This window comes from Osmerus eperlanus, chromosome 18 (assembly GCF_963692335.1).
Source record: "Osmerus eperlanus chromosome 18, fOsmEpe2.1, whole genome shotgun sequence".
Lineage (NCBI taxonomy): Eukaryota > Metazoa > Chordata > Actinopteri > Osmeriformes > Osmeridae > Osmerus > Osmerus eperlanus.
The window spans coordinates 2,682,376-2,707,240 of NC_085035.1; the positions used below are offsets into that span (position 1 = coordinate 2,682,376).

At 52.3% G+C, this 24,865-nt stretch overlaps 1 protein-coding gene across 1 annotated transcript; it reads left to right on the top strand.

Annotated features, from left to right (window-relative positions):
• Positions 1 to 213: 213 nt before the first annotated feature.
• LOC134038871 (synaptic vesicle glycoprotein 2C-like) lies at positions 214 to 23,263 on the top strand. The gene is made up of 13 exons (XM_062484498.1): positions 214 to 425; positions 5,167 to 5,900; positions 12,118 to 12,296; positions 13,942 to 14,095; positions 16,359 to 16,492; positions 16,847 to 16,936; positions 17,037 to 17,147; positions 17,312 to 17,400; positions 17,891 to 18,055; positions 19,534 to 19,667; positions 21,592 to 21,795; positions 22,350 to 22,509; positions 23,033 to 23,263. The coding sequence occupies exons 2-13, from the start codon at positions 5,339 to 5,341 to the stop codon at positions 23,214 to 23,216; spliced, it is 2,166 nt and encodes a 721-aa protein (XP_062340482.1). The 5' UTR covers positions 214 to 425; positions 5,167 to 5,338; the 3' UTR covers positions 23,217 to 23,263.
• The last annotated feature ends 1,602 nt before the right edge of the window (positions 23,264 to 24,865 follow it).

A 24,865-nucleotide genomic window follows, 5' to 3' on the forward strand; every position in this document is an offset into this window, starting at 1 on the left:
ATACGGAACTGCTGCCCACTCCAATTCATAGGATTCAATTATTGATTCAATTTCCCCCTTCACTCCCTCCCATGCCCTCACCATTCACTCCCTTTCTTTCTACCCCCTCCCCTCTCTCTTTCTCTCTCTCTCTCTCTCTTTCTACCTCTCTCTCTCTCTCTTTCTACCTCTCTCTCTCTTTCTACCTCTCTTTCTCTCTCTTAGACATTCCCCCTCCGCCACTATGCTTTATTGGACTGCTGCAGAGGCACCGCTGCATCGTGAATAGAAAAGAAGAAGAAGAAGAAGAAGACAGAAAGCTCGTGAGGCGGCCACAAACTCAGTTGCTGTGTCGCGAGGGAAACCTCCAAACATTTTCAAGAACGGCTCATAGCGGACTCCCTGCGATGTCTAAATGCAACCATCACAACCATCTTCTGTAGACGGTGAGTAGTTTCTATATTTAACAAAAAATATATATCTGCTTGGCCAGCACCGTGGAACCTTTAGTTTTCTGTTGTTTCTGTTAAATTTGACATCGGTTTGTTATGAGCTAAATGTTACCAAACTACGTATGAACTCTAAGGGTTTACTTCCAAATGTGCATATAACGCCATATATAGTTGCGCTAAACAAAGTTTCTTGACGGGGTGTCACGACTCACGATTGAAAACTTACAACTCGCCTCGAGCCCACCGGGCTCTGAACAGCTAACTTATGTCCACTGTTGACGAGTCCTGACTCGCTGACACATCCGTCACTTTAGAGCACACTATGCCACGAATTAAACTTCAGTATTGATTCCTGAAATATGCTTTAATAAGTGTCTAAGTCTATTGGCAAAATCAACGCAATCTTCTGAAAGCCACACTCGATTTCAAGGTTTTATGAAACACGTTTTGACGGAATATTTAATTATTTCACAAGAATTGATTGCGGAACTGATACTCCTTCAGCCGTTAGATCTGTCAATAATCTCCACGCCACACTCAGATGTGATTGTCCATTTGTAGTCGGTATCACATAGCCACTTACATCACTCCCCAACCCGTTGTTGGCAACCGCACTCCTTTCGCTACAGGTTACACTCACACAAACGCAGCAATATACTGCAGTAACATACACACGGAGAATGGATCCATCCATTAAACTGGGCTGTGTTCGATAGCGCTTACTGAGTTATTGCCGGGCTGCCTGTTTACGGACCAGAAGGATTGATCTCCGAGCACAACGTCAGGACAGCCCGAAATCTCATTACAGGATGCAGTTTGCGTCAAAATCCCAACCTGTGATTGATGCTCCTTCCATAGCCGTCGCGCTCTCAGACGGAGGGGTAGTGGGGGAACCCGGGGTGAATAGGAAGGGGGGTGAGGGTGGGGGGGGTGAAGGTGGTGGTGGTGGGGGGGCGGGGGGGGGGGGGGTTGGCGGCTGGGGGAGGGGATGGAGAGGAGGAGAAGGAGGGATGTGAATGCAAATGCACATCCATTCTTTAAATTGTACAATATGGCCATTTGCGAGGAATATATTTACATCAAATCACTTGCAACTCAGGCTGTAGGTGAGCATATGTGAACATTTCACCGACTGAACTCAGTCTATTAGACAATAAACGGCCACTAGTGGCAAGTTGCTGTGATCCATTGTCTTGGTTAAGACTCGTTAAAAAGAATGATCTAGAATGCTTCTTCACGAACTCACCCACACCACACAACACCAGAGCCTCGCCTCATGATGTCACGAGCTGTCAGTGGAGCGCTGGAGTGGAACCAGAATGGCCACTCCCTACAGAGAGGTCATGAACCACGGGATCTACACACACACACACACACACACACATTTGAAGCTCACCAGTATCACAGAGAGGTCACTGAATATGTCTGGATGGCTCCCTTCCAGTGGCACCTGTGTTTGTCGAGCAACCAGGCTTCACTTTCTCAGTAGCAGAACCTAACAACCAGAACAGCATAAGGAAACATAAGTGTTTTCCATCATTCGGTTTGGTTGAAGAGAGGGGCTGCAGGGTGGTTTGGTTGAAGAGAGGGGCTGCAGGGTGGTTTGGTGGAGGAGAGGGGCTGCAGGGTGGTTTGGTGGAGGAGAGGGGCCTTCTACTGGACCTCCGACACACACACACATACACCCACACACACACATTCATGCACACACATTCACACAAATTCACACACACACGCTCACACTCACCCACATGCACATATACACACACACACGCTCACACTCACGCACATATACACACACACCTGTATCAGACCTGTGTGTGTGTCCTGGAGGCACCCTGCAGCTGTTGGCCTGGTCCCAGCAGCCAGTCAGCCCAGACCTCCATCCATCATCACATTACAGCACACAGCTAGGCAGCTGGGGTGTGTGTGTGTGTGTGTGGGGGTGTTTGTGAGTGTAAACTTGACTTCCTAACAGTCTATAATGAAGATTTTGAAATAGTCTTTTCCAGCTCATAGGCAAATTACGGCTATTAGAGGACACTTTATGCCTGGTCTGATCGCTATAAAGCTTTTATATCGGTTTAGATTACTGTGCTGTTCTTTGTTTGAGCAGAATGGCACAGAACGTCCCTCTGCCAAATGTGCTTGTCGCCTGGCAAGGTGTGTGGTGTATATTCATGTGTGTGTGTGTGTGTGTGTGTGGGTGTGGATGGGTGTGTGTGGTGTGTGTTGTCTGTGTGTGGTGTCTTTTTGTGTGTGTGTGTGTGTGGTGTGTGTGTGTGTGTGGTGTGTGTTGTCCGTGGGTGGTGTCTTTTTGTGTGTGGTGTGTGTGGTGTGTGTGTGTGTGTGGTGTGTGTGTGTGTGTGGTGTGTGTGTGTGGTGTGTGTGATTAATGAAGGTGGCTGGACGGTGTCGACGGGCCATGACAGCACAACTGGGAGGAAATAATTCCTTCTCTGCCAGCAGGCAGCTGATTCAGAACCAGCAGGAATTTTGCTGATTGCTTAAAACACATCATAAGGCTACTTGTTATATTAACCCCAATCACTGTACACACATTCTTGGGGGGGCTGGGTGGCTCGGTGAGGCAGTTTGATGGCTGCTGGTAGAAGATTCAGCATTGTGTGTGTGTCTGTCTGTGTGTGTGTACGTGTGTGTGTTCAGTTTGTGTATGTGTGTTTGTTTTTGTGGTGGGTATGTGTGTGATTGGTAGAAATGTGTGTGTATGGTTGGTATGTGTGTGTGTGTGTCTGTCTGTGTGTGTGTACGTGTGTGTGTTCAGTTTGTGTATGTGTGCGTGTGTTTGTTTTTGTGGTGGGTATGTGTGTGATTGGTAGAAATGTGTGTGTATGGTTGGTTGGTGTGTGTGTGTGTGTGTTCATATTTAGATGTACATGTAGCATCGCTGCATGGGCTGTTTCCTCATGACTGTCTTATCTCTCTGGCACCTGGTGCACAGAGACATATAAATGCCAGCGTTAATGACCATTAGCATATTTACCCCATGTAGGAAATGGATGGACAGGCCTATCATGAATAATGAAATGTCAACAAGAAAAAAAGGCCTTTAAAGTGCCCAACTGCCTTTCAGAAGAACGCTTTGAAGCCTGCGCCATTTTATGAACCGTGAAGAGTGAGGTGGAGGGAGGGAGAAAAGAGATCCTAGATTTACGTGTTGGAAAAGTCTAGAAGAAGGACGTAAAAAAAGGGTAGAGCAGAGCGCTTGTTGATCATGGTGAGAGACCCACATGGACTTGTTGCTCTGTCGTGAATTCTAGAATGAACGTTGTTTTCAGTCGGCTTTGAACTGACATTCCAAAGAAGAGTCCTTCCCTTCAAAATAAAAGTTCCCCAAAGCTTAAAGCTTGATTAGGTATTCTCATCTCTCCCCCCCTGTCAGAACTTATCCAAAGGCTAATCACCCAGCCTGACCCACTCGCTCTGAAGTCAGGCTTGCCGGACAGGAAACTGCATCTCTGTAATTGAGTTTAGGCGAAGTTTCCAAAGAGAAAAGGACATTCAGAGATGGCGACTTCATTGAGATGGGGCTGATAAACAGGAAGTGTGTGGTTGTCTCCCAGTCAGACGGGCAAAACCGGAGGACAAATAAACCGCGATGAGACATTCACGCCAAACATGTTTGAATACGTGTGCACGTGTGACGCGCACGGTAGCTGTCCCCACGACACCTCACGCACATCCCCACGACAACTCCCCCTGACGATAAACGTTCCTCTGGACGGCGTTCTCCTCTACATTTCACTGCTGCATTGCACCAATCTCTCCCTGCCGGCTAGGCTTGCATTTGTATGGAGTGGCGGTGCTTGTGCCAGCTTGACATGGTCCATCCTTCTGTTTTATCTCCTCCGCGAGAGCACCAACAGAAAATACCATGCATCAACCTGCCAGCGTCTAGCGAGGGCAGTGACCCTGCCTCGGCCGCCCTGACTCCACGCTCCCTACCTCGGCCGCCCTGACTCCACACTCCCTGCCTCTCGGCTGCCCTGACGACACACTCCTCCGCTGGGACACGGCAGTTAGGAGACGGCGGGTGGAGAGATGAACCGACTGTACAGCCAGTGTCGCTGTCCAATCAGAACAGACATCACTGGCGTGTTATTTGAATCGTTGTGTGGTAGTTGTGTGGTGGTTGTTTGGCGGTTGTGAAAGGGTTTGTGTGGTAGTTGTGTGGCGGTTGTGTGAGGCTTGTGCCCCCCCCAGACCCCAAGCCCCCTACCCTGACCCAGGCCTCCGGGGGAGAGGCTGGTGGTGGAGGCTGACAGATGTGTGGCAGCGATGTGGCAGGAGGGCTGGTGAGGCTGGAGGCTGACAGCTGCTCTGAGGGGCCTCTCCTCCCAGTGTCCCTGTCAGACAGTCAGGCCTCGGCGCGTGACATGACCCCAGTCCCTGGAAGCCAGGCACATGCACACACATGCACACATATACACGCACACATGTAAACACACACGCACACACGCTCAATACACAGTAGAGGAAACCTGTTCAAGGCAGCACAGTAACAACAAGATGGAAAAAACTCCGTTTTTTCGAAGCTCCGTTCATTTAAGATGATGTAGTCAAGGTTACCGATGGAATATTCCAGTCTCTGAAGAAACAAAGACATGGCCTGAATCTTCACGTAAACATGTATATGTAAACATGTATATACTTCAGTGTATATACTGTATTTACCATGTGTACTGCAAGTAACCTCAATCCTTTACTTTTTCAGCACTCCAGCTGGCCGGCCCGGGTCAAATCTGACCTCTGACCTTCTGTAGCTCTCCAAGTTCACCGTTCATTCCGACCCCTTGGGCCTCAGTGTCCATCTCCAAATGCGGCTGGCCACGCTGTAGGACAGAGACTCGCTGAAAACAACCCCTCGGTGCGGTCGAAAAAACAAGATGGACGACGGCTACAGCAACAGGACGTCTCTGGTCAAAGGCGCCAAGGACATCGCCAAGGAGGCCAAGCGCCACGCCGCCAAGAAGGTGGGCAAGGCGGTGGACCGCGCCGCGGACGAGTACTCCTCCCAACGCCACTACAACCGCTTCGAGAACGAGGACGATGACGAGGACCGCGGCGCCGCCGTCGCCGACGATGACGAAGGGGCCTCGAGCGACGCCACGGAGGGCCACGACGACGAGGACGAGATCTACGAGGGCGAGTACCAGGGGGTGCCGGCGCGCGGTGGCGACGGGAAGCCCGCCGACGGGCAGGTGGCTCTGGGTCGTCCGGACGGCCTGAAGGAGCTGGAGGAGGAGAGGAGGGCGGACGAGGAGGAGCTGGCCCAGCAGTACGAGCTCATCATGCAGGAGTGCGGCCACGGGAGGTTCCAGTGGCAGCTGTTCCTGGTGCTGGGCCTGGCCCTCATGTCGGACGGCGTGGAGGTGTTCGTGGTGGGCTTCGTGCTGCCCAGCGCCGAGACGGACATGTGTGTGCCCAACTCTGGGGCCGGATGGCTGGGTAAGGGCTCTGGGGGGGATGGCTGGGTATGGGCTCTGGGGGGGATGGCTGGGTAAGGGCTCTGGGGGGGATGGCTGGGTATGGGCTCTGGGGGGGATGGCTGGGTAAGGGCTCTGGGGGGGATGGCTGGGTATGGGCTCTGGGGGGGATGGCTGGGTAAGGGCTCTGGGGGGGATGGCTGGGTATGGGCTCTGGGGGGGATGGCTGGGTAAGGGCTCTGGGGGGGATGGCTGGGTAAGGGCTCTGGGGGGGATGGCTGGGTAAGGGCTCTGGGGGGGATGGCTGGGTAAGGGCTCTAGGGGGGATGGCTGGGTAAGGGCTCTGGGGGGGATGGGTGGGGCGGGGGGCGGGAATGCATGGGTATATAATGATGATGGTGTATAACGATGATGGTGAGGATGATGGTGAGGATGAGTCTGGGGGTCTTGTAGTGTTTCTCTGGTAGGGGCAGGGGTTGTAAGCTGGAAGGGGCGAGGGAGGGAGGGAGGGAGGGAGGGAGGGAGGGGGGGGGTGCGGGGGCTGACATTTTCAACTGCAATCTCATTGTCGTGGAAGCAGCCAGTTGGTTGTCATGGCACCAGGTAGTTGGAGACGCGAGTGGGAGGTGTTTTTTGCCTTCTCTATGGGACAGATCACTCTCTCACTAGAGAACACACAGTGTGTGTGTTTGTGTGTGTGTGTGTGTGTACGCGTCTGTGTTTATCAACGTCCGTCCGTGTATTCGCGTGTTTGTTGACGGTACTCGTACATGTGACTTACAGTGACCAACCAGGTATTTGCAGGTATGTACTTTCATGTGTTTTCCCTGTAGAGGAGCATCATGTTTATCGGAGCAGGAGACAGTGTCTCCCCCCCCCCCAGGAGACAGAAGAGCAGGAGACAGTGTCTCCCCCCCCCCCAGGAGACAGAAGAGCAGGAGACAGTGTCTCCCCCCCCCCCAGGAGACAGAAGAGCAGGAGACAGTCTCCCCCCCCCCCCCAGGAGACAGAAGAGCAGGAGACAGTGTCTCCCCCCCCCCCAGGAGACAGAGGAGCAGGAGACAGTGTCTCCCCCCCCCCAGGAGACAGAAGAGCAGGAGACAGTGTCCCCCCCCCCCAGGAGACAGAAGAGCAGGAGACAGTGTCCCCCACCCCCCCCAGGAGACAGAGGAGCAGGAGACAGTGTCTCCCCCCCCCCCCCAGGAGACAGAGGAGCAGGACACAGTGTCTCCCCCCCCCCCCAGGAGACAGAGGAGCAGGAGACAGTGTCTCCCCCCCCCCCAGGAGACAGAGGAGCAGGAGACAGTGTCTCCCCCCCCCCAGGAGACAGAAGAGCAGGAGACAGTGTCTCCCCCCCCCCCAGGAGACAGAAGAGCAGGAGACAGTGTCTCCCCCCCCCCCCAGGAGACAGAGGAGCAGGAGACAGTGTCTCCCCCCCCCCCCCAGGAGACAGAGGAGCAGGAGACAGTGTCTCCCCCCCCCCCAGGAGACAGAGGAGCAGGAGACAGTGTCTCCCCCCCCCCCCAGGAGACAGAGGAGCAGGAGACAGTGTCTCCCCCCCCCCCCCAGGAGACAGAAGAGCAGGAGACAGTGTCTCCCCCCCCCCAGGAGACAGAAGAGCAGGAGACAGTGTCTCCCCCCCCCCCAGGAGACAGAGGAGCAGGAGACAGTGTCTCCCCCCCCCCCCCAGGAGACAGAGGAGCAGGACACAGTGTCTCCCCCCCCCCCCCAGGAGACAGAAGAGCAGGAGACAGTGTCCCCCCCCCCCAGGAGACAGAGGAGCAGGAGACAGTGTCTCCCCCCCCCCAGGAGACAGAGGAGCAGGAGACAGTGTGTCCCCCCCCCCAGGAGACAGAGGAGCAGGAGACAGTGTCCCGTCCCCCCAGGGAGACAGAAGAGCAGGAGACAGTGTCTCCCCCCCCCCCCAAGAGACAGAGGAGCAGGAGACAGTGTCCCCCCACCCCCCCCAGGAGACAGAAGAGCAGGAGACAGTGTCTCCCCCCCCCCAGGAGACAGAGGAGCAGGAGACAGTGTCTCCCCCCCCCCCAAGAGACAGAGGAGCAGGAGACAGTGTCCCCCCCCCCCCAGGAGACAGAGGAGCAGGAGACAGTGTCTCCCCCCCCCCCAAGAGACAGAGGAGCAGGAGACAGTGTCCCCCCCCCCCCCAGGAGACAGAGGAGCAGGAGACAGTGTCTCCCCCCCCCCAGGAGACAGAAGAGCAGGAGACAGTGTCTCCCCCCCCCCCAGGAGACAGAAGAGCAGGAGACAGTGTCTCCCCCCCCCCCAGGAGACAGAAGAGCAGGAGACAGTGTCCCCCCCCCCCAGGAGACAGAAGAGCAGGAGACAGTGTCTCCCCCCCCCCAGGAGACAGAGGAGCAGGAGACAGTGTCCCCCCCCCCCCCCAGGAGACAGAAGAGCAGGAGACAGTGTCTCCCCCCCCCAGGAGACAGAAGAGCAGGAGACAGTGTCGTCGTCCCCCAGGAGACAGAGGAGCAGGAGACAGTGTCTCCCCCCCCGCCAGGAGACAGAAGAGCAGGAGACGGCTCTTCAATCAGCAGCACCACTCACCATCACAGCTCAGAGAAGGGCTACCTGGGCGCGTGTGTGTGGTGGATGTGTGTGTTTGACTGTGGCGTGTGAGGGCAGGGGGTTGTGTCTGTTTGTGTGTGTGTCTGTGTGTGTGTGTGCTTGGGGGAGTGAGGATACCCTCTCCCTGGGATGGGTCGTCTTGGGAGGGGCTGTGATTGCCCTGCCTCTTCCTGGCTGACTCTGTGGTGGTCAGCCACAGAGTCAGCCAGGCAAGTGCCTTTAATTGTCCGCTCTGCGAGCCTCTCGTCTCCTCTGACGACCCTTAGGAGCTCTCTCGCTGTCTTCCATCGCAAAACAGCGGCCGACCTTTCTAATTCCTTCACCAAGCAGCACTCAACCTCTCTGCTGCCACTGCAGCCTACAAAGACCATCAGTCCTTTTTCCATTCTGGAAACCACGGGCATCATCGGCCACACCTGCCACCCAATAGCCCCTGTTCAACTCGATCTACACCGAGTTCTCTTTTCTTTCTTGACTCTCTCTCTGTCCCCCTGTTTCTTCACCTCCTCCCTCCCCCCCTCCCTCCTTGGCTCCCTGGGTCCTCCAGCCTCTCGCTCTGCCTACGCCAGGAGACGTGATTGTGTTTTAATCTCTGCGGCACCAGGTTCAGCTGCAGTTTAGCTATGCTTAGCTGGCTCAGGTACACCCAGTGAGCCATTATGAGAGGGGGAGAAGGGGAGGAAAGAGAGAGGAGAAGGAGAGGTGGAGGGAGAGGAGAGAAAAAAGGTAGAATGGGCACAAAGAGAGAGGCGGGTGAGAGATCGAGTGCAGAGAGAATGAGCGCAAAGAGAGAGGAGGGAGAGAGATCGAGTGCAGACAGAATGAGCACAAAGAGAGAGGCGGGAGAGAGATCGAGGGAGGGGAAAGAGAGAGACACTTTTTCACGACACTTTCTAAATGTGCTGCTTCTCTCTGGGCTGTTCAGTAGTTTACAGCAGGGCTGGTTGGGCAGATTAATCCAGTTGCATTTGTATGTGCATAAGGTCAAACTGTATGTGGCTACTTGTGCTAGTGTGTTGTTGTTGTGTGTGTGAGTGTGTGTGTGCCGCAAACACATTGACACGCTGAGCTTAATTAACACAATGGGGTGATAGATTGGCTCAGCTGAAACCTTGAGGTCTCTTAATTAAACCCACACAGGAACAGAGACATCCAGCCTTCCACCCCCTGGCCCTCTCTCTCCTCACCCCACAACAGAGCACCTTGCCTGGACACGCTCACCCCACACCCTCCCTACCTACCCCCTCTGACAGGGTCAGAGAGGTCACTGTTCTGCAAGGACTACCTCTTGTTGTGTCATGCTGTAAGAGACAATCACACACACACACACACTCCCTTCACACACACACACACACACTCCCTTCACACACGCACACACACACTCCTCCCGTACGTCTGTCAATCACATTCCCACCTCTGGGAGCTCCCCCCCCCCCCCCAAGAAGGGGATTTGAAAGAACCTTCCGGAAACTCTCAGAACGTTCCACCTCAGGAAATCGTCGTCTGCTGCCGGGGAAGTACGCTTACGAATAAGAGCTGATTACCACGGAAGAAAAGAGCGGTGCGTGTACTGGCGACAGGGGGGTTTGCTCACAGCCTCCCCTGTGGGGGCAGGGCGAGGCTGAACCTCACAGCCTCCCTGTGGGGGAAGGGCGAGGCTGAACCTCACAGCCTTCCCTGTGGGGGCAGGGCGAGGCTGAACCTCACAGCCTCCCTGTGGGGGCAGGGCGAGGCAGTTTTGAATTCCAGTCATTCGTAGATGAAGCTTTATTTGAACAGTACTTATTGCACTGTCATTTAGTGTGGTAGCCTTGAATGTCCTTGCAGCGTTATTCCCACAAGGCAATTTTTTTCGAACCTCACACTTTCAAGTGGATAACATGGTAATGATGCAGATGAGATGTTGATGCATCGCTTTAAATACAATGATAACAGACAGGGTAACAGTTCTGGGGAAAGTGGCCATCGTTCATGAGAGACGAAGCTCTGACCCTGTGGTGAACTTGAAAATCACCATTCCAATCTTACGGGGGTGGACAGCAGCCCAGCATGAAAGAGGCAATAAATGAAACGAGCTGGTGTAAGTGTGTGTGTGTGTGTGAGTGCATGTGTGGTAGCTTTTGTATATGTTAGAATTCTGAATCTGTATTTAGCAGTAGTAGTAATGTAGTACTGTAGTAGTAATGTAGTAGCATTTTCCCCTTTGCGTCAGGAGAGGAATCGGGACCTCTGAGTTTGGGTGGAGGTGTGTGTGTGTGTGTGAGTTTGGCTGGAGGTGTCACTTTCAGCTAGCTTCGTTTTGGACATCGCTAAAATGATGCATGAAGATAGCAACATTATAGTGTTAAAAGAAGCTTTGGCAGCGCTTGACATTAAGGCTGCATTGACTGCCGTATAACCTACCATATAACCATACAGCAAAACCTATACTCTTGTAGCTACATGGGAAATGTCAACCAATCAGGTCTTTACATTTGTGTAAGAAGGCCCAGTATGGGGGGAAGTGAGGAGAAGGGGATGTTGTAGAGAGGCATTTGAAGGTTGTGTCACTAAAACAAGATCAATATTAACATCCACTTACCCCTGGGAAGCCCAACCTCCCCCATAGCGAGTTTGGGGGAGGTTGTGTGTTCGACTTGTGCGTCTTGTACCGCTAAAACCGTAAAGTGTGACTACAGAGCTGTTCCTATGTAGCTCCAGCGCAGTGCATCACTACGTAGACACATGGTATTAACCTTAAAGTGTTGACATTATTTCCTGACGTGCGTCGTGAAAATACGTCCCTCAGTACATTTACATTTAGCAGACGCTCTTATCCAGAGCGACTTACAGTAAGTACAGGGACATTAGGGCAAGTAGGGTGAAGTGCCTTGCCCAAGGACACAACGTCATTTGGCATGGCCAGGAATCGAACTGGCAACCTTCAGATTACTAGCCCGCTTCCCTCTCCGCTCAGCCACCTGACTCCCTCCCTCAGTAGTTGACTGTTTGTTGTGTGGACTGTTTACCGGTCAGGGTTGGGCTCAGAACACGACATACAGTCTCCATCTTCGAGCTGCTGCAGTCCAGACGCAGGGGGTGTTGCCGTGGAGACTGTGTCGTGTTCCAGTGGCTTCCTGTGTGGTTGGTGTGAGGTCAGTGAACAGCGCTGGGAGCCAGGCTCGATCCGATTGATCGGTGAGTGTCGGGTGCCAGGCCCCGGTGCTCTGTCAGGGGCAGGGAAGTGTCACACCAGGGGTCGGTGCTCTGTAAGGGGCAGGGAAGTGTCACACCAGGGGTCTGCCCTTCTTCATCCCTGCCCTGACACGGCCAGGCAGGACCCCTCGTACTGCACAGCGCAGAGAGACACCGTCACGCAGGAGCGTGTGTGTGTGTTCTCCCTCTGTTAGCTGGCAGTGAGTGTGTGTGTGTGTGTTCTCCCTCTGTTAGCTGGCAGTGAGTGTGTGTGTGTGTGTTCCTTCCAGTCAGCGTATTCTGAGAAACAAACATTATGGTGCAGATGGCCTGCTCCATTCTCACAGCCTTGTCTTGAAACACCATGTTAGCTAGACGAAGAAGAAGAAAAAACGGAAAAAAATGAATCTGTCTCCTTTTTCCTCTCTGACTTTTTTCCTCTGTCCCTCCCTCCGTCTCTCCCTCCCTCTTCACAGGCAGTATCGTCTACCTGGGGATGATGGTGGGGGCGTTTTTCTGGGGGGGGCTGTCTGACAAGCTGGGCAGGAAACAGTGCCTGCTCATCTGCATGTCTGTCAACGGCTTCTTCGCCTTCCTCTCCTCCTTCGTTCAGGGCTACAGCATGTTCCTCTTCTGCCGCATGCTCTCCGGCTTCGGGTAGGTCTCCTCCTCAGCGCAGCACTTTCAGAGCTCCATTAAACTCCGTAGTAATAATAATAATAAAATAAAAAAACCTGAAAGTTCTAGAACATTGCGTTGCTCTCTGGGAGTCCTCTGCGACGTTCCTGTTCTGCTGCGTTCGTAGAGATAGCGGGTTCCTCTGAGGTGAATGCCCACTCGTACACCCCCCCCACCCCCCCACCCCTAGCCAGAAGTTTCCCAACTGCATCCCTAGGCTAAGTCAGAGGACGTGGAGAGGTCGTTCAAACTGTCGGCCCTCCCTCCGAGTCACAACAGAATGAAGGGAGCAGAGATGCTGGCACACACAGTGACCATAAAGGGACATCTTTGAGTTTTAGTACCACACCAGACTGGCTGACTGAGAGAGAGCATCACTTTACGCCACAGCTGCACCCCTCAACCACACACACACACACACACAGAAACACACTATCCCTGACAAAGGTTAAATTGGAGTGACAGGTCGTTTGTAACTATGTACACCTCTCAAAAAATAGAAAGATCTATCCTTGTGAAATCGCTGATGTAAAAACTGTGAACAGTTTGTGGAACAGTTTGCATCATTTCCCTCATCCCTATGAGGCCAGTTGCTAGTAACCCAATAGTGTTCGTCCTTCTCGATCAGTATATAAACGTACCGTTTTCCCTCCTTGTAACTTTCTCTGTGATCGTTCCAAACGGCAGGTCCCTCAGCCAGTCTCTGGTAGCGTCAATGCCATCCTCCATCTGTATAGCTTTGTTCACTGACACATGATATATACAACACTAGATCTGTCTGCCAAAAGCTACAACAGTGCCCTCCCTCCCTCCCTCACCCCCCCCACCCCCTCCACTAGTTTACAGCCGCCCCTCCCTCCCTCCCTCCCTCACCCCCCCCCCCCCACCCCCTCCACTAGTTTACAGCCGCCCCTCCCTCCCAAAACGCAACAACCTCAGTAGTTGTATTTTTGTTGCCCACTCATGTGGTTATATGAAGACCCTGACAGCTAGATGCAGATCCTATTGATTTTCAGATAAGAGTCAGATGTTCTCTCCATCTCTTTTGTCTCTCACTGTCTCTGCGTGTCTCTCTCTCTTTCTCCCAGGTCCCTGTCTTATTCTCTCTCTCTAACTCTGGCCTCTCTTACTCTCTCTCTTTTTCTCTCGGTTTCTCCCTCTTTCTCCGATTTTCTCTCTCTCTTTCCTCTCTCTCTCTCTCTCTTTCCTCTCCCAGACGCAGCTGAGCTGCTATAGCAACCCTTTCCCTCCCTCCATCCCTCCCTCCCCCCCCCTCCCTCCCTCCCTCCCTCCCTCCCTCCCCCCCTCTCTCTCCCTCTCTCTCCCCCTCTCTCTCCCTCTCACTCCCCCTCTCTCCCCCTCTCTCTCCCTCTCACTCCCCCTCTCTCCCCTCTCACTCCCCCTCGCTCTCTCTCTCTCTCTCTCTCTCTCTCTCTCTCTCTCTCTCTCTCTCTAGTTTCAGCACCTATTGTATCAGACAGCTGCTCTCTCATTCCCATTTACAGTATTTGCCAGGTTGGCAGTCATGTTCTCTCCAGCTGCCCTTCACACACAAACACACACACACACATATAGTACACACACACACACACACTAATCATCCCTCCTGGTGTGCGTGGGCAGGATTGGGGGGGGCGGTGCCCATCGTCTTCTCCTACTTTGCGGAGGTGCTGGCCAGGGAGAAGAGAGGGGAGCACCTGAGCTGGCTGTGCATGTTCTGGATGATCGGAGGGATCTACGCCTCGGCCATGGCCTGGGCCATCATCCCGCACTACGGTGAGTGACAGCTCAGCCGGCCTATCCCGCTGACGGTCAGTTCCCAGCGGGCGGGACTTACGTAAAGCTCCGAAGCAGGAAGTTGTCCAGTAGAGCTGACCTCAAACGTTTGTTCAAGGTGGGAAGTCCAGAGGAGCAGAATGCTCTAAGAAGGCACTGAGAGGGGGATGGAGGGAGAGAGAAGAGTAACAAGAGGGAACAGGGAGGGAAGAGGAGGGGAAGTGAGACGAAGGAGAAAGAAGAGAGGAGAGAGAGGGTCAGGCAGAGCTGGGATGAACAACTGTCAACATTGAGCACCAGGACAGGGGAGAGAAGTGTGACAGAGAACAGGAGGGCAGAGGACAAGAGAGAGAGAGAGAGAGAGAGAGAGGGAGAGAGAGAGGGAGAGGGATAGAGAGAGAGAGAGAGAGAGAGAGAGAGAGAGAGAGAGAGAGAGAGAGAGAGAGAGAGAGAGAGAGAGAGAGAGAGGACAAGAAAGGAGGAGGAGGGGCGGACGAGGGGGAACAGTGATTTATGTGCGCTGTGTCAGGGATATTGAAAGAGTGAAGGAGCACAACAGAAGGAGAGGGAAGAGGAGGGGGAGAAAGAGAGAGGGATGGAGAGAGAGAGACAAAAGGAGAAGGAGAGCGAGAAACAGACCCCTAATTCATCATTTGCCCAGCGCAGGAAGTACAGTAGAGAGCTGGGAGTGAGATAAGCGTGAGATGGGGACATCAGAGGAGAAGTGCGTGTGTGCAGATACTGTATGTGTGTGTGTGCTCCAATATGTGTGTGTGCAGATACTGTATGTGTGTGTGTGTGCTCCAATATGTGTGTGTGCAGATACTATATGTGTGTGTGTGCTCCAATATGTGTGTGTGCAGATACTATATGTGTGTGTGTGCTCCAATATGTGTGTGTGCAGGCGTATATATATATATACGCATGTGTGCTCGTGTTTGCGCATATATGTGAGTGTGCCTGTATACTGTATGTGTGTGTGAGCGTGTATGTGTGCGCGTGTGTGTGTGTGTGTTATGTCTCGAGTCCTTCTGGTATGACAGCCATGACTCTCATGAAAATCTGGACCAGCTCTGACAGCACTAAACCTCAGCTGTTTCATCAGCAGTAACTGCTATAGATTTCACATTTTAAAACAAAAAAAAGTACGATTACAGAAGACAAAGGCCTTTCAGCCTGGTCTTGTGTCTGCCTCATAATGGAGGTCAATTGATTGGATGCTGGTGTTTTGACACCTTTCATATGTGTTTGTGTGTGTGTGTGCGTGGGTGTGTGTGTGTGTGTAGATGGTTCCGCCGCAGTGCTCCTTCATTGACTGGGGGACAAACTGACAGATTCCTCCTCATTGAGAACCAAGTGTGTGTGTGTGTGTGTTTGGTAACTAAGCGTGTGCTTCAGTCATTCGTTTCAAAGGAGTTCAGGGTTAGTAAGCGCTCCATGTGCATCTCCTTTCTGCTGTCCCTACGTGCAGCTGTGTGTGTCTGTGTGTGTGTGTGTGTGTGTGTGTGTGTGTATACGGTACTCTTGTGTACATTCTCTGTAGCAGTTTCCCTATCTTGTGTGTGTGAGAGAGAGAGGTTGTGGGTTTTTGTGTGTGTGTGTGTGTGTGTGTGAGAGAGGTTGTGGGTTTTTGTGTGTGTGTGTGTGTGTGAGGTTGTGGATGTTTGTGGGTGTGTTTGTGTTTGTGTGTGAGAGAGGCTGTGGGTGTTTGTGTCATAGGCACTGCGCCGTGACCAAGGACACTGCAGGCGTGTGTGTGTGTGTGTTCTAGCGGAGCTCCATAAATCTCGCTGTGTGTCTGAATCAGTCAACCATCCCCTCTAGTCCATTACAGCTATAATCCCCCTAATGAGGTTTGTACTGGTACAGGCTACAGCCCCTCCCCCCCCCCCCCACACACACACACATATTTCATGTCCACCTCAGGGATCCCCTGACTGACTAGATTAAGGTGACAAACCCACTGTAAGGTCCTTGACCCTGATAGACTAGATCCTTCTGTAGCATTGTTGTCAATGTGTGTGACAGAGTGAAAGAAGAGGGAGAGAGAGGGAGAGAGAGACAGGGAGGGAGGGAGGGAGGGAGGGAGACAGGCATTCTCAGAGGACCTCATGTTGACCTATAGGTTAACTAATTGTATTAGCCTCTGGAAAGAGGAGTGCCGTGTGTGTACGAGTGTGTGTACGAGTGTGTGTACGAGTGTGTGTGAGTGTGTATGTGTCGATAGAGTGCACTTATTTGACTATTTACTGTGTGAGCGCAGGGTGGAGTTTCAGCATGGGATCGGCCTACCAGTTCCACAGCTGGAGGGTGTTTGTGGTGGTGTGTGCCCTGCCCTGCGTCTCTGCCGTGGTGGCCATCACATTCATGCCCGAGAGCCCACGCTTCTACTTAGAGGTACCACGTGTGTGTCTGTGCTGTGTCCACGTCGGTGTGTGTCCCTGTGTGTGTGTCCCACTGTGCGTGTGTGTGTCCCACTGTGTGTGTGTGTGTGTGTCCCTCTGTGCATGTGTATGTCCCACTGTGTGTGCGTTTGTCTGTGTGTGTGTGCGTCTGTGTTTGTACCACTGTGTGTCTTCGCGTGTTTGTGTCCCAGTGTGTGTCTGTGTGTGTGTGTGTGTGTGTGTCACTGTGTGTGTGTGTGTCACTGTGTGTGTGTGTGTGTGTCACTGTGTGTCTGTGTGTGTCACTGTGTGTCTGTGTGTGTGTGTGTCCCAGCGTGCAGTAACCCCCCTCTCTCCCTGTGTGCAGATGGGCAAGCACGACGAGGCGTGGATGGTGCTCAAACACATCCACGACACCAACATGAGGGCGCGAGGAGAGCCGGAGAAGGTCTTCACGGTGAGTCACCTGGTCTGTGTCTATGTCCCCCCCCCCCCCCCCCCCTCCCCCCGGCTCCAGGCCGGCCCCGTCGGTGATGCCTCGCTGTCTCCCCCTGCAGGTGAACCGGATCAAGATCCCCCGACCACTGGATGAGCTGGTGGAGATGCAGAACGAGACGGCCAACCCTGCCGCCAAGGTCCTCTACAAGATCAGGGCCGAACTCAGAGGGGTAGGTGTGTGTGTACGCGCGTGTCACTGTGCGCGTCAGTGTTCCTGTATGTGTGTGTGTTTGTGTCTGTGAGTGTATGTCCCAGTATGTGTGTGTGTGTGTGTGCTTGCCCTAGTTATACTCTCTCCAGGGCTCCCTCTGCTCACCAGTTTGTCCTCGTCCAGATCTGGCTCACGTTCATGAGGTGCTTCGACTACCCGGTGAAGGACAACACCATCAAGCTGGCCATCGTCTGGTTCACTCTGTCCTTCGGGTGAGAGAAAAGTCTGCCTCTTTTATCTGCCTCCCCCTCACCTACACATCCCTCCCCCTCATCTCACCTCGCCTCACCTCTCCACTCCATCCTGCCCCTCTCTGACGGTGTGTCAGTGAGTTGTCCCAGCCCTCTGCTGGGCTGTGCAGCTCAGCTATCGGTTCTCCCCAGATGAATCTCCTGAGCTCCAGTAAACAGCTGAACTCACACTGAGGTGGATGCAGCCCCCTGATAGCCCTGTGATGAATGCTAACTGGCTAGCATGGAACCAGAAAACGCATTCAAGTCAAGGATCCCATTTAGCATCGGCGCTACCCCTAATCCCACCCCCCCCTCCCCCTGTTCCCTCCCCCGGTTTAAATATTGTAGACAGAAAACCATACGCGTACCATGGATGAACATAAACATGTCCCATGCCTTAGTATGCTCCTGAACGTTTAACTTCCTGTGCCGCGTGGTCACTTCCTGCGTGGTCACTTCCTGTGTGCAGGTACTACGGCCTGTCCGTGTGGTTCCCTGACGTGATCAAGCACCTGCAGGCGGACGAGTACGCCTCCAGGGTCAAGATCCACACCGACGAGCGCGTGGAGGACATCACCTTCAACTTCACCCTGGAGAACCAGATCCACACCAACGGGGTCTTCGTCAACGACAAGTAGGGAGGGGCTGGAGAGGGGGGGGGGGGGGGGGCGGTGCCCGTTGCTGTGTTACTGTAACCAGGGAGACGGGACGGGACTAGAGTACTCCTCTGGCATCGCTATGGAGACAGCTCCTGAGAGAGGGAGGAATGAAAAAACGCACAAATAAGGCGACGGAAAGATGAGAGATTCGCGTGTGCGGAGACGAGTATTTCCCAAACCACACGGAGGTTGTTCTTCGGATTCCCGAGCCCTCGAGCTCCTGTAGGGGAGCTTTCCCCGTGTGTAGGGAGCAGGGGAGTGTGGCGTTCCCCCCGGGCCCAGCTGTGGGATGCCTTAAGCAGCCTGTCCCACACCAGGATGGCAGAGCCATCCATCACTCCCCACCAACAACGCAGCACTAACCGGCCAGGCTCATCCTGCATCCTTATCTGCACCGCCGCCAGGAAATTAAAACCCTTATCTACCTCTCTTATTCTCTCTCTCCTCTCCTCTCCTCTCTCTCTCTCTGTCAACTATCTCTGTCTCTCTCTTTCTCTCCCTCCCTCTCTCCTACGCAACTACCTCTGTCCCTCTCTCTCACTCTTTTCTCTCCCTTCCTTTCTCCCTCTCTCTTGCTCTCTCTCCTTCTCTGTCCCTCTCTCCCTCTCCCTCTCTCTCTCTTTCTTCATCCTTCTCTCTCTCCCCACTCTCTCTCCGGTGCAGTGGTTCTGAGTGTATTTTCTACACAGGCCAGACAAGAGGTGCGTCTGTTAACAGTTTAAACCCCCCCCCCCCCCTCCTTGGATACAGAACACGCAGTTGTTAAGCGATTAAATCAAAGGCAATATCACGCAGCGACATGTAGCCACCCTCATGCACCTAGGTTCAGGTTTGATAAGGAACCCACATGCTAGACAATAGAAGAACTATGCTGACCTTCTACATCTTACATATGAATACAAAGATAACAAGTACTACAAATAATTAACATGCAAAGGATTAATTTCTTGTTTAGAGGAGGGATATGAATGTAAAAGTACATGCAAGACTGCGTCCAGTATATGCACAGGTTTTTCTTGTGTGTGTGTTAGTTTTTCTGTGTGTGCGTGTCTTCGCCTATCGTGTGTGTGTATGCCTCAACAGCAATTGTTGAATCACGGCATGTAAACTCTTACATTTAGTCATTTAGCAGACGTTCTTATCCAGAGGGACTTACAGTAAGTACAGGGACATTCTCCCCGAGGCAAGTAGGGTGAAGTGCCTTGCCCAAGGACACAACATCATTTTTCACGGCCGGGAAGCGAACCGGCAACCTTCTGATTAATAGCCGATTCCCTAATCGCTCAGCCATCTGACTCCCGGCTTGCATCCATGTTTTGTGGAGAGCTGTGATCAGACAGTGGTGGGCCTTATCACAGCTGATAGCACAGTGCTGAGTCAGCAATGACCCCAGCCTGGGATAGCCTAGAACCTACTGTGAATACTTGACAATGTGAGCTCCTCTCCTCTCCAGGTTCATCAGTATGAAGTTCAAGGCTGTCACCTTCATTGACTCGACGTTCCAGAACTGTTACTTTGAAGACGTGTCCTCTGTGGGGTCTTTCTTCAAGAACTGCAGCTTCATCGAAGCCTTTTTCTACAACACTGGTTAGTACACACACACAGACACACACACAGACACACACACACCCACACACACAGACACACACACACCCACACACGCGCACACACAAAGGGACCTAAGCATATGTTCAGACTTTATGATAATGTGAAGTAGACCCAGGGCATTGTGCAAGCTTTTGTTTACCTGCTCTTCTCCCTGAGACACATGCCGGCAGACTGCATCTCTCATGCTGTCCACATGGTATCTCCCCGCTCAGGAAACCCTATTACACCCTGGTCATAACTCTCTCCTTCTCTCCCTCACTCTCCCTTTCTCTCCCTTTCTCTCTCTCTCTTTCCTCTCTCTCTTTCTCTCTCTCTCACTCTATCTCCTTTTCTCCGTCCCCCCCTCCTCTCTCTTTCTCTGTTCGTCTGACACCTCATTTTGTGTCCATTGTCCCAGCTACAGGATAGGTGGAGAACTGAACATTTACTGGTCACATTTAGACCATTGAATTACAGCTCAGCCCCCCAGCCCTCACACACAATCTCTTTGTTACTATTGTGTCTCACAAAAGCCACCTAGGCCACTCTGGTTCCACACCTCAAAGACTGCAGCAGTATGTTTCACTGTATCTGACTGGAGATCTGTAGACCCAAAATGAAACTGTTTTATGTGAGGGAAATGAGTTCAAAGAGGGGGATATCTATGTGGGTTGACTCTGGCAACACGCCCAACCCACCACGCTGTTTCTATATCCTTATATCAACTGGAATTTGTTTCGGAAAAGGCAGGAAATCGTTAATCAGGAGCGATTCATTCATTTTCATGAAAGTTAGGTTAAAATGAGGCCTCTTGCTGGAGTCCAAACCTTGGGTCTGGCGTTTTGTGATTGTGGAGGAGGAAGGATTGATGAGAAGAATATAGCTTCAGGGAGAGATACTTCTCTCACTCCACTGGCTTATCTTCCTGCCCAGACGGGATGGGACTGGATGTAACACCCATCAATCACTCTTAAGTCCATCTTTCAACCAATAGCAAGAAGCCGTCATGTCAACCAGAGGTCACGAGACACTAGGTGCGTTCGACTTCATGCAGCGCCGGCGTCGCCTGCAGCCGCCTGCAGCCCGGCTGACTTGAAGCAGCCAATGGCATTCTCAACTTCAAGGCAGCCGGCCGCAGCCGGCTGTCGGCGCCACCGGCGCTGCATAAAGTCGAACATACCTGATGACAGCTTTAACGTGTGGTTGGAGTTGGAGTTTTCGGTCGTATTGTCATTTCACATCCGCAGAGGAAGTGCAAGGCTTCTTCTGTCCTCATTCAAGGCAGTTTGGACTATTTGACACGTCGGCAAGTTCAGTAAAGGTGCGATCCATTTATGTTAATTAGGAGATGAACCTGGCAACCCTACAGGAAGTGCTACCTCTCACACAGGAAATGCAGCTGGTGCTTTGTAAAAGCTCACAGGCTAGTTAAGCTGACTCAGGCCAGTGGGGAGGGCGTGCAGGTCGGAAAAAGGTTCTCCATCAGCATTTAGGAAATAGCTGAACATGAATGAGTGCAAGGCCTCCTGGGAAATGAAGTTTTCCATTGCCCCCAGTCATACCTCTCAGAGAACAAAGGGAGAGATGGAGGATTTTGGAGTGTGTGTGTGTGTTTGCTACATCTGCTAAAATGTATTAACCGCTTCCCTGTTTGAGGACTTTGCTATCCCTGGAAGACCTTTATTGTCCTGCACAAAGCCCCTGTCCCTGCACCGTAGACAGCACAGTATGTAAACAGCAGGGGGCACACCTATCACAACGTCAATGGATCTTGAATCTGTCAAAGGATGCTGATATTTTAAATGACAGGATCTAATGAAGGAAATAGGAACTGACAGAGCCGCCTTCAAAGCGCTCTCTCGTTCCTCTCTCTCTCTCTCTCTTTTTGTGTTTTACTTTCTCTCTCTCTGACACACACACATAGATATTGACGACTCCAAGCTGATTGGCTCCAGGCTGATCAACAGCTCGTTTCAACACAACAAGACTGGCTGCCAGATGACGTTCGATGACGACTACAGCGCCTACTGGGTTTACTTCGTCAACTTCCTGGGCACGCTCGCTGTGTTGCCTGGCAACATAGTCTCCGCTCTGCTCATGGACAAAATAGGGCGTTTGAGCATGTTAGGTGAGTTTGCGTTCAATCCTTTGAAAGTAGTTTGCATTTACATTTAGCAGACGCTCTTATCCAGAGCGACTTACAGTAAGTACAGGGACATTTCCCCGAGGCAAGTAGGGTGAAGTGCCTTGCCCAAGGACACAACGTCATTTTGCATGACCGGGAATCGAACTGGCAACCTTCGGATTATTAGCCCGATTCCCTAACCGCTCAGCCATCTGACTCCCGTCATTTCCCTTATCGTTTATTGTGGACCTGATATCTTATGAACAGTTATAATAATTTGATATGGGTTCATTATGAACCGTGATAATGTCAGTTGAAGAGTTATGAGTGGATACTGCATGTCTTGTATCGGTCACAGCAGAACTATCTCCTGTGTTGGGGATACCTGAGGTGTAATGTGGTGCTGTGTCCTGTAGGGGGCACCATGGTTACCTGAGGTGTAATGTGGTGCTGTGTCCTGTAGGGGGCACCATGGTTACCTGAGGTGTAATGTGGTGCTGTGTCCTGTAGGGGGCACCATGGTTACCTGAGGTGTAATGTGGTGCTGTGTCCTGTAGGGGGCTCCATGGTCCTGTCTGGGATCAGCTGTTTCTTCCTGTGGTTCGGCACCAGTGAGTCCATGATGATATTCATGCTGTGTCTCTACAACGGCCTCAGTATATCAGCATGGAACTCTCTGGACGTGATCACAGCCGAACTCTACCCCACGGACAGGAGGTGGCCGTATACACACACACACACACACACGCACACACACACACACACACACACACACACACACACACCACACACACACACACACACACACCCACACACACACACACACACACACACACACCCACACACACACACACACACACACACACACACACACACACACACACACACACACACACACACACACACACACACCACACACACACACACACCACACACAGACGCACCACACACTTACACACGCACACACGCACACACACACGCACCACACACACACACGCCCCCCACACACACACGCACCCCACACACACACGCACCACACACACACGCACCACACACGCACCACACACACACGCACACACACACCACACACACACACACACACCACACACACACACACACACACACGCCCCACACACACGCACCACACACACACACACGCACACACACACCCACACGCACCACACACACACACACACACACACACACACACACACTGACTGTCCCTGTGTTTCTCTTCCAGGGGGACAGGGTTTGGTTTCTGCAACGCCATGTGCAAGCTGGCAGCTGTGATGGGGAATCTGATCTTCGGTTCGCTGGTCGGCATCACCAAGGCGATCCCCATCCTGCTGGCGTCGGCGGTGCTGGTGGGCGGAGGCCTGGTGGGGCTCAGACTTCCAGACACGCGTTCCAACGTCCTCATGTAGCCCCCTCTACCTACCCCGCCCAGATACCCCTTCCCTCTACCCCACCCACCCCCATCCCCTCCTCTCTCCATTAGGCAGGCTTTTACCTGGTACTCACTGTGGAATTTCTCTGATAACTGTATCTAACTGTTACTGTTTTTAGACTTTTATTTTGGGTGTTCAAACACCCTTCGCATCGTGTTGCCCATTGTAGTGTGGATTAGAATTGTATCTTTTATCTGTACCGTGATGTTGCTGTTTTATTTGTGTGTGACTGGCAGGTAGCGGATCTGCTGGGATAACACAGTCTCGTTGGCTCAGCCCACAGCCTTTGAGATACAGAATTTCATATAGCGAACTTGTCTTCGCACACCAGCGTTTTCCCCATGCAGTTTTGTGCATGGTACCAGAAAGTAAAACACTGAAATATCATCAAGGGTAAAAATGTATGAACTTCAAAGTAGTTTGTTCAGGGTTTATTGTGAAATGTATATGAATACTATAAATTATATGATTCAAGACTACAGAAATGTGCAGCAAGAAGGGAAGTGTATCATAACTTAATATATATATATATATATACAAATATAATATATATAGATATAATAGATATAATCTGTATATCACTGGCTGTCGGCCGAGTACGAGCATTCCCACTCAGACCCACACGCCCAGATGCTGAACACACACTCCCCCTCTCTCCCACAATCCCTCAGTGTACTGTGTTTGTGTTTGGATTTCCATGTCTATTTATTTCTTGATGTAGAGATGCTGTTTATTATTGGCATACCGGGCTCGCCAGTTTGTCTACCACAATGCCAAGGTACCCCAGTGTCTAGACAGGACCGATAACTCTGGGAACTGGTGACTGTCAAACCTTCTGCACCTGTTCCTATTGCAAGAATTACAAGGCCATAGACACATATAAATAGTAATAAATATTCGTAGTGTAGTCAAACAAACAAATTCAGCAGCTACATTTCTAAAGAACAAAAAAAAGTTTACATTTCTGCTTTTACAGTCAGAGATTCTTGAGACTGGAGATCTCATGTCGTTTATTTCTCCTCTGTTGTGTGCGTGTGTGTGTGCGTGTGTGTGCGTGTGTGTGTGTGTGTGTGTGTGTGCGTGTGTGTGTGTGTGTGTGTAGTGGAGCGAGGTCTCGTGGTGTATTGCTTTTCTCTGTCTTACTTGCTGTGCTCTGTCAGACGCAGCTGAGCTGCTATAGCAACCCTTTCCCTCCCTCCATCCCTCCCTCCCTCCCTCCCCCCCCTCTCTCTCCCCCTCTCTCTCCCTCTCACTCCCCCTCTCTCTCCCTCTCACTCCCCCTCTCTCCCCTCTCACTCCCCCTCGCTCTCCCTCTCTCTCTCTCCCCCTCTCTGTCCCTCTCCCTCCCTCCCCCTCTCTCTCCCTCTCTCCCCCTCTCTCTCTCTCTCCCCCCCTCTCTCCTCTCTCCCCTCTCTCCCCTCTCTCTCCCATGTATATGTATGTTTCTCTCTCTCGTTTTATTTACATGATCCATGTTTCTCTCTCTCCATCTCTCTCCCTCTCTCTCCCCTTTTCTTCCTCTCTCTCCCTCTCTCTCCCCCTCTCCACCTCTCTCCACCTCTCTCCCTCCCTCTCTCCCTCTCTCCCCCTCTCTTCCTCTCTCTCCCCCTCTCCACCTCTCTCTC

What these genes read in the sequence shown, in the direction of transcription:
- LOC134038871 (XM_062484498.1), top strand. Translation starts at nt 5,339, where the DNA reads ATGGACGACGGCTACAGCAACAGGACGTCTCTGGTCAAAGGCGCCAAG. An exon ending in GGCCATCATCCCGCACTACG is followed by an intron (nt 14,096 to 16,358) that starts GTGAGTGACAGC and finishes GTGTGAGCGCAG; the next exon opens with GGTGGAGTTTCAGCATGGGA. An exon ending in TGGTTCACTCTGTCCTTCGG is followed by an intron (nt 17,401 to 17,890) that starts GTGAGAGAAAAG and finishes TCCTGTGTGCAG; the next exon opens with GTACTACGGCCTGTCCGTGT.